General features: G+C 42.0%; 1 protein-coding gene across 1 annotated transcript in view; it reads right to left on the bottom strand.

Annotated features, from left to right (window-relative positions):
* Positions 1-10,000, bottom strand: part of LOC137968807 (mitogen-activated protein kinase kinase kinase 20-like) — a 30,835-nt gene that overhangs the window by 9,618 nt on the left and 11,217 nt on the right. Inside the window, exons 7-11 of the mRNA XM_068815287.1 lie at positions 9,051-9,129; positions 7,778-7,837; positions 5,804-5,848; positions 5,660-5,690; positions 2,949-3,012 (exon numbers count right to left, since the gene is read on the bottom strand). Of these exons, the coding sequence (XP_068671388.1) occupies positions 2,949-3,012; positions 5,660-5,690; positions 5,804-5,848; positions 7,778-7,837; positions 9,051-9,129 (279 nt within the window). The remainder of the gene's footprint in view (positions 1-2,948; positions 3,013-5,659; positions 5,691-5,803; positions 5,849-7,777; positions 7,838-9,050; positions 9,130-10,000) is intronic.

Genomic DNA, 10,000 nt, shown 5'->3' on the forward strand with positions numbered 1-10,000 from the left:
CTTTGTTTTTAAAAGCGAGCGCGAACTGGGGAGAGCGATATAACTATCGAGTGGGTGGGGGGAGTGGAGGGGTTTTGGCAGGAAAAATAGGGAGACTGTCCGATCTTTACTGCGACTAGTGTTCAGCGAGTCTCTTTGCACCAGTGACGGCAATACCTGATTGGTCCATAACACAATGCATCTGTCAATAAAAATACAGGTTCGAAAACAACATGGCTTATCTAGAGAAAGAATCTCAAGAGTCGACTTGGTGGATTAGTCCTAAAAGAAGAACAGAAGAAAGCGATTACGCTTTTACTGCAAGGCAAGGATGTATTGGCTGTCCTTTCTACAGGATTCGGATGAGCCTGATCTACCAAAGCTTCGTAATTGTCAAGCAATTGGAAAATGGAAGCACTTCTGGAAGAGATCGGCCCTCGTGTTTGTTTATTGTACCGTTACGAAGTGTAGGAGAGGAACACATTAATTCTAATGATTTTGGTTTGAGCGTTAAGGGTTTTGAGAAAAATGTAGATGTATTAAATGAGATGAAGAACAACAACTTTCAAGTCATTTACCCTTCCGCTGGGCAAGCTTTGTCGAGAGACTACGGTTGTTGCGGGTTGAATCCACGCCGCTCAAGAGACAACTGTCGCTGGTAGTTGTCGACGAAAGTCACGCCGTTGAAACTTGGTTAGTGTAATTTTCGTTTTTAATACCACTGCATGTAGAATCCCTCTTTTCATGCACGAAAAGGTTGTGGAATAGTTATGTCAAGTAACTGGATATCCACGCGTTTGGGGAAAAACCTGACAGCTTTTCCCTCAACATTCGACCGCAAGACATACTGAGATTTCTCTTTTAGATGTAGTCAGGCGAGTTTGTTTACCATACAATTTGCTGAAATCTGAATTTTTTTAATCAGTATTTTCCGTATTTCAGTTCAAAATGTGAACGGACTTTGCCGCATCTTTCCGTAACTGAAAACCTTCTTTGACAGGAGATCCGCGACGTGTTTAATTGTAAAGTCAAAAATCTGGATCTATACATACAGTGGTGTTAAAAACGAAAATTACACTAACCAAGTTTCAACGGTGTGACTTTCGTCGACAACTATCAGCGACAGTTGTCTCTTGAGCGGCGTGGATTCAACCCGCAAAAACCGTAGTCTCTCGACAAAGCTTACCCAGCGGAAGGGTAAATGACTTGAAAGTTGTTGTTCTTCATCTCATTTAATACATCTACATTTTTCTCAAAACCGTTAACGCTCAAACCAAAATCATTAGGATTAATGTTTTCCTCTCCTACACTTCGTAACGGTACAATAAACAAACACGAGGGCCGATCTCTTCCAGAAGTGCTTTCATTTTCCAATTGCTTGACAATAACGAAGGTTTGGTAGATCAGGCTCTTTCGAATCCTGTAGAAAGGACAGCCAATACATCCTTGCCTTGCAGTAAAAGCGTAATCGCTTCCTTCTGTTCTTCTTTTAGGACTAATCCACCAAGTCGCCTAAACTATAGCCTTTCGAAAACTTGAGACTCTTGAGATTCTTTCTCTAGATAAGCCATGTTGTTTTCGAAGCTGTATTTTTATTGACAGATGCATTGTGTTATGGACCAATCAGGTACTGCCGTTGCTGATGCAACGAGACTCGCTGAACACTAGTCGCAGTAAAGATCGGACAGTCTCCCTATTTTTCCTGCCAAAACCCCTCCCCTCTCCCCACCCACTCGGTAGTTATATCGCTCTCCCCAGTTCGCGCTCGCTTTTAAAAACAAAGATGGCGAAAGTTTGTGCTCGATCCCGACGATCAAACGGAAAAATAGGGGACTGTGAACAGTCTAAGTCACCTCGTATGCCCTCAGCTTAGCCAGTAGGATCTGATGATCTACCCTATCGAAGGCTTTGGCGAAGTCCAAGTAAACATCATCTTTCTGAGTGTTGTGACCAAGGTGTTGTCCGATAGTGTGCAGTACTGACAGTAGCTGTGTAACGCATGATCGATTCTTGAGAAATCCGCGTTGAAGTTTTGTGATTAAGTTCTTAATGTGATTGTACATGGCCTTAAATACACAACGTTCCAAAACTTTGCTTACAACCGGGAGAAGCGATATGGGTCGGTAATTATCAGCTGGCTCTTTCGATTCTTTCCCGCAATTCAAATATTTAACAATTAGACGCGTAGCCCTTTTGCCTCCTGGGCTATTGACCCGTGGTGGCATTATTTTTTGGTCTTCATTGATGCAAAGATGTGTTTCAGTGTTTTGAAGTTTGACTAAAATAGCTGACACTGCCCCTTTAACCACCTACTCGCAGTCAAACCGAGGCTCAATTTTCGCCAACCTCTCTCGTCCAGGCTTCGTTCCACCCTGGGAGAGAGGCGCTCTTCGGGGGAGGAGCGCGGGCTCCTTTCCCAAATCGAGCCTACGTCACACCTGAAGGTCACCATTTGTTTTACGGAAGAACCGAGTTACGGAACAATAAAATGACATTATAAAAATAGCTCCCAGTTGTATGACCGAGCACAATCTCGATTAATTTGGGGATAAGTTACAAATTTCACTAAACAAGGTCAAATTCAAATGATTTGATGAGAGGAAAGACCGACGTACATGGAGAAAAACACTTCGGTGTGGAGAAGACAACCGAAGAATTTAACCCACATCGAAACGATTCCGGGAATTGAACACGGAGCACATTTCTGGAAGGCGAGTGCTTTCACCACTGCGACAACCCTGTTTCTTAAATAGGCCATTTCCGTGGTAATGCCTGCCTCCTCTTCAAAGCGAGTCTAAGTGCGAAGCTTTTTCTTATGAAAATTAGTTTTCCCTCATAGAACTAATTACCAACACAAAAACTTCGCACTTAGACTCGCTTTGACGAGGAGGAAGACATGAACTCGGCATTAGAAAGAGTTCCTTCGGTGTGTTACACCTTTCTGGCGCATAAAATCAATATTGACTAACCTTCTTCCAGTGATGTGATTGTCCAGAAAAAGTGGAACATACATCACCAGGTCTTTGTGTCCACCTAAAAAGAACAAAACGAAGAACCATTTACTCGAATGATGTTGCATTAATGAATGAAATGATATGTGAAATGAATCATATAATGAAGTGCGGATATGAAATCAGACGAGGGGTTCTTTGATTTTTGGCAAAACGAAAATTTCAGCCATGACATGGAATGATGGAAAGGTGTAATGAGCCTGTGAGAAGGATAGAATAAAGGTTGCTTAGCAACAAGTGGAAATTCAAGTCTTGGGCTGGAATCGAACCTACAACCTCCGTAACACAAGTTGGATGCTCTACAAACCCGGTCATTAATCGTTGGAACAACGATTAAAGTTGGAGAAAACCGCGAGCTTTGCAAGAAAATGTGTAAGCACCAACTGTTTTCAACTTTGTGAAGGGGAAAGGGGGAAATTCCCATGAAGTGTTCCAACAATTTTGACCGGGGTTGGTGTGTTCCACTGGTCTGCGGGCTCTACAAAGTCATACGCCTCACTGAGTTCTAGTAGCTCAATGGGTACAGCATCCGACCGCTGACCGGTGTTACGGAGGTCGTAGGTTCGAATCCTACCTTGGATTCTGATTTTTTCAGTTGTGCCTTTCCCCTGTTGCCAAGCAACTTGTATTCCATCCTTCTCACGGCTGCATTACACCTTTCCATCACTCCATGTATTTGTATAAAACTAAGGTGTATGATTTTGTAGAGCCCGCAGACCAGTGGGACACTGACATTGTCTATTCAGGACCTACAATCGGCGACAAAATTAGTTGAGACAGTTGCCAACAGAGCACACTGCCAACGACACATTCATTGTTTGCAAAGAAAACTTGTCCAGAAAGTACGTTTCCGGGATACCCCTCCCTCCCCCACCCTAATCAACGTTGTACCGCTGGCGACAAGGCTCGTAGAAAACAGAAAAACACAACATTGTCCCGGGGGTGCGGGGGAGGGGGCCACTTGCGCCGCCGAGCTAGAAATCGACTCTAAAGGATAAGAGTGTCTCAACAATTTTGACGCCGATTGTAGATAAACGACCTAATTCTCCAGTGAATTCTAGTAGCTCAATGGGTAATGCAGCCGACCACTGAACGGTGTTCCGGAGGTCGTAGGTTCGAATCCTTCCCAGGACTCTGATTTTTCAGCTGTCCTTTCGTGTATTCAGCCATGAAGTTTGTCGTAAACGAGATGTAAAGTTTCAACCTCGTTCCTAGGGTCTCTCATCTTCGCTCGAGAGACTCTGGGAACGAGGTTGGTAAAGTTTCTGTATTATCCTAAAACGTCGCTCTGACGAAAGGATAACGCTTTACGTAATTTACCCCTATAAACTCTTAAAACAACGTCTTCTGCAAGTTCACGGCTTCAAGCATGTTCGTGATTACAACACAAACAAAACCAATAGAAAAATGAACGTCTTGTTCATTGCACGCTGAACTACAAAGCTAACTCGCAGGCACTCCCGTTGAAAAACGAAACGCAACTTGGTTAAAGTGCACATAACCGGTAAATAAACAAATTAAATACGTTTTCCAGACTACTTATTCGAAGGAATTGTTGGATTTGCTTAAATCCTCGTTTTTTTGTGATTTTTTTAACCGCGGAAAATCCCTCCAAAAAACACGCCATTTTTGTTCAAGTCCGAGCACGGGAACAATTGGGGAGAATGAGACTAATGGCATCAATCCAAGAAGTTACATCCCCGCGCTCACAGTGAAATCGTCATTTCACATAGCTGCGATCTTTGTTTATAAATCACGAGGAGAGAAAATACCTAAATTGTGTGTTGCTCCGAGACGAATTGGGAGAAGGCAACCGGATTGCCATTTACACAGCGTGGAAAAGTTGAACTCGAGTCAACCGACGACACATCCATGTATCAACTCCTTAATTCCTTTTTAATCGACAGCAACCCGGGGATACTCAGCAAAAACGTCCAAAGCTCCGGACATGAATCAAACCTATACCTTTCCGGGAAAAATGCTAGGATGCCGTAGAACTGAGATATTGGATTCTCTTGAAGTACTCATTTTCCCGATTGTTCAATTTCATTCCCTTTCTTGCACTGAAGACAGTGAATGGTACTTAGTGTTTCCAATGTCTGATCAGTTCATTATTGTACTCTGCAAACTCAAATATTTCCTGGAACTCGACTTGGAGAGAAATCTATCGGTTTCCACAAAATGATTAATTGGTAACAGGACTTCATGTCGACCAATTCGGTCTGTAATCATACGAGTGATTAAACAAAGCGGACTCTCGCTTCGCGGTCGTCCGATTTTGTTAAGCACTTGTATTACCGGCCGAATTGTTATTTTGAATTGGACGACACGAAATCCTGTTACCAATTGATCATAACAATTACAATTTCCGAGAAAACAAATGCATTCCTTTTTGACTGTCTAATGTTACAAAATTGTCCGCTTTGGAAAATCCCCAGTTTGGTAGGGTAAGTGGTTGTTGCTATGGTTATTGTGATAACTTCTGTGATTGGTGGATTAAGCTGAGTGCACTTAATATGATTGGCTGATGTAAATCCGATTACAGGGTCCGATTACAACCCTACACAATAATTAGTGAAAAATAAAGCACTTAATGCATCAATCAAATTTAAGAAAACTAATGGTTATGATTAAACTTTGCAATCTGCGAAAAATTTCGTCGTACTTACTATTCTGAGCCACTTGCCGCAGCCACAGACTCTGAAAACAAACACATTTTTTTTCTCATTAAACATTTCTCACATTGAACGCACTTTTTGGAAAGTGCAAGAAAAATTCAACAAAATAAACCGCGATGACAGAATAACTGTTACCACATCACTTTCTGTCCATGAATTTACATCATGCTTATCCAGGACCTGATTAGAGAGACAAGAAAAAACACAAAAACAAGCAAAACCCGTAAGAAATTCGGCGGGGGATTATTTATGGCAATTCCTGTTGTGCAACCTCTTTTCGTCAAGGGTCTTTTTATCATCAGGTGCCTAGTTTAAAACCGTTTAAAATGTTTGAACCAGGGGTCATATCATAACCAAGTGAACTGCAGTACGATCGTCCACGTGAATGTGGTCCTAAGAAGGATGGCATTGACTGACGTTTCGAAAAACTGCGCGGAAGTCATCATCAGAGTCAAGTGGTCGTTGATCTGATTGGTCTGCAGGTGGCTTTGACGATCTGAACGGCCTCTTGTGTGTTCAACGGAGTCATCAGTCGAAGTCCACCCAGAACATGTAGCCTTTAAGAAGTCGTTCTCTCTGTCGTCCAAGTGAACGTAAGATAGTAAATGGTTTGCCCAGAGTATTTGCAGTATCTACTGACGCCACACAAGTCACTTGACTCTGAAAATGACTTCCGCTCAGGTTGTCGCAACTTCAGTCAATGTCATCCTTTACAGTACTTCTTCGGACTACACTCACCCGGACGATCGTATTTCACTTAATTATGAGGTGTCTAGTTTCCTGGCCTCAAAATGCAAGCAAGGCCCAAAGTAACCCTGAGTAATAACGACTTTCGCATTCGACTACGAGGGCGACAGCAAGTCTAAAGGCCCGGGAAAAAGGCTTCGACATTTGCTGTAAATGCTAGCGCATAAAACAGATTGGATAGTCTGTGTTCTCGGTCCAGTCCATCCGAGTGGTCACGTTATTAATCACGTGATCTTAGCGAGGTTTCGATTCCGGGTTAAAGTGAAACCTCGACGTTGTTTGTTGATTAGAGATGACCTTGTTTTGGATTTTTCCATGATTGTATGGATAGCAAGGAAAGTGAATCAAGTAAAGGTTACTCATTAGGCGTAAATCACGGTTATTTGTGTAATCGGAAGCAGAAAATGCTCATTTCCAGCCAAGTGCGTGGGGATTTTTGACGACGAAACATTCACCGAGGTTCGCAAATGATGTGGCTTTAGCTTTGCGTGAAAAAATCGCGGCAGGGATGGATTTTCGAGTCGCAAACCGCCTCTGAGCTGACAACGGTCGGAATCGTAGTGTGCAGCCTTGACTTCGTCTTAGAACATTGAAAACACGGAATTCCTGAAACGGTAAAATAAGCTCCAAAAGGCACAAAAATACACCAGAGGTAAGTCATTTTTATTCATTTTATTGAATGAACGTTAAATTGAGCGTTTTTTAGGCTTCATAATCTTCGGTATTTTATTTCCCATACAAAGTCTTACAACGCGTTTAAATTCTCAACGGCTGCCTGTAACGCAACACCGCTTTTACTCAAAGATCATCTTCCACTAGTAATCAATTAGTGACTCGAACTTGGGCTGCCTATGGATTTTGTTGAACGATGTTGACTGTTGGGGTGGGGAAAAGGTTTCACCACATCATCAAATTTGATTCAACAAAGCTTCACGAGAGGCCTGGTATTCAGTCCCAGGCTGCAGCTGCGGTTGTTACTAAGGATACGGACATAGATTTGTCATTGAGAGACTGGTTAGTGCGCATGCGCACCCACCCAACAATGTCGAAAGAGAGTGGTTTTAACAATCGCGATAAAACAAAAGAAATGGTGAATAGTTGTTGATACAAAATCGAACGGTTGTTGAAGTAAATGTTGAAGAAGTTAATTGCCCGGGCCTTAATGAGGAACCCCTTTAGGAGAAAAAAGAGTAGCAACATTTAAGTCGACTAAAAAACTTTGTTCCTTCGTATTCCATTATAAAACTCCTATCAAGGTCAGGATTGTTCATACACAGTGACACGGCAAACCAAGAAAAAATCTACAAACAAAAAACCAAAAAGGGAGAAGAAAATCAGGAAAGTTAATGTCAGAGGAAGTACCTTGGACATCGAGTGCAGTTCGTCCATTTCCTTTTCTCTTTCTAGAAGGCGTAATTCTCTCTGAAACAAAAGACTCAAGGCCTTTAGGTTTGAAGGGTACGATTTTCGTTCGTACCCTGCGAGCCCAGGCCCTTCGATCTTCCAAGATAAGAAGGGAAGAGGAGGGGACCTCTGCCAACCGCTTCGAATCTAATTGTTGAGCATGCGTTAAAAATTCAAATGTATTCGGGTGTCAGTCACGCGTGACCAGTAACAGCAAAACCACAACACTAAAACAAATAGCCGGTACATTTTCGAACAGCTCTGGTAAACACACGGCAACCAAGGAATCATTTCCTTGAAAACTCAAGATAGTTCATACTTTTAAAGTGTCATTTCATTTTTTACAGAGAAGTTTATAGGTTTCTGGCAGACTAGTCAAGATCGATCGGTTGTCCCATACAATCGCCATACAATCTGCATTAGTACTGCGTTCTCCTACTCGTCGAACGCAAAAACACTGTTGTGATCGAATTAGGTTTTTGAGATAGAGCGGTTTTCAATTGAGTGTCGTAAAACAAATACCAAAGTAATTACTTCGACCTATCACAGCAGATGCAGACCGCGCAATGAACCAATCCATATTCGTAGCAATTCCGCATTGATTCCGATTCGTAGGTCAAGTCGCGATTGGTTTTGGTTTTCCTTTTCATTGGTTGACAAACTGGCGCGAAATTTTTGAACCAATCACCAGGCGTAGCAATGGCAATCGCGTAATTAGTTTCGACATTTAGAGCGGTTTTCAATTGAGTGTCGAAAGTAATTACTAATAGCGAATTACTTTGGTTTTGCATTACTTCACTCAGTGATTGGTTCAAAGTTCTCGCGCCAGTTTTTCAACCAATCAGAAGTGAAACCAAAACCAATTGCGGCTCGCGTGTGCACATTTTTCCGCGCTTTGTGTCGGCTACATGTAATTACTTCGAGTTTTGATTGGTTTACTGGATTGCCTCCGTCCTTTTAGATTGGCCGAAGTAATTACTTTGGTTTTGGTTTTACGACACTCATTTGAAAACCGCTCTTTTTGAAAATTTCTCTACCTGGAATAATAAAAGTCTTGGCATGGGGAACCAGCCCCGTTGAATCGCAGTTGCCCCGACTTTCTTTCTTCCGGATATCACGAATGATGAACAAACAACTCACTAAACCTTAACACAACGTGAATCAATGGAAACCAAACAAAGAAATAAACAAAACAATTAAAAGAGGGGGCCAACTACACAAGCCATCATACCTCCCGCAATTCCCGCTCTTTCTCGGTCAAATCCCTCTCTATCTTTTTCAATTTGTTCAGTGTGCCTTCAATCTCGGAACTGAAAATAGAGGTGAGGTTATTGAAGAACTACTTGAAATATTCACCCGTATTTCATAGAAAACCATTAGATAACTAGTAATTACATTGTTTTCATTACATTGGTATTCCACTCAAAGTGTAAGAATTACTGTTTCCGAGACTGAGAATTTAATAAAATAGGGCCATTTATACGACAGAAAATAATCCGCGGCTTACCCTATTTATACGAGTATAAACTCCCAGGCCAGGATAAGCCGCGGGTTGAGAAAGCCGTGAACGAAGATTTTGTACTATTTATACGGGGTGTTTGCGTCTTATGTAAGCCGCGGCCACAGTAAGCCGTGGCTTATTTTCTCTCGTATAAACGACCCTAATATCATTGTCTATTAACCCTTTAAGCCCCGAGGGGTTCCCCATTGACGAGTAAAATCGTCTGGCGTTAGACAGAGTAAAATCTATAAGTGCCATTTGGCACTATCGGGGCTGAAAGGGTTAAACAGGGACATAGTTTTTTCACGCTGTTAGCTTAACCCTTTAAGCCCCGAGGGGTTCCCCATTGACGAGTAAAATCGTCTGGCGTTAGACAGAGTAAAATCTATAAGTGCCATTTGGCACTATCGGGGCTGAAAGGGTTAATATAAAATTATAAATTAACAAAACATCAAATGTCACATTTGTCCTCTCGGACATTCATATATTATTCTAACAGGTTTTTTAAAATAAATAATAGCCGTGTTTTCACGAGCGCTTTTTCAGGTCGCTTAGCGAGTGACAACCGAACATTCCGTGAAAACAATTCCTTTCCCAACTCGCTCAAAGTTAGGCAAGTCTGCAAATTTCAATAGAATTCTCATCAAATTTAAGCCTCCAAACCAGGCAGTTACTTTTGG

The sequence above is a fragment of the Montipora foliosa genome, chromosome 8 (genome assembly GCF_036669935.1).
Source record: "Montipora foliosa isolate CH-2021 chromosome 8, ASM3666993v2, whole genome shotgun sequence".
Classification (NCBI taxonomy): domain Eukaryota; kingdom Metazoa; phylum Cnidaria; class Anthozoa; order Scleractinia; family Acroporidae; genus Montipora; species Montipora foliosa.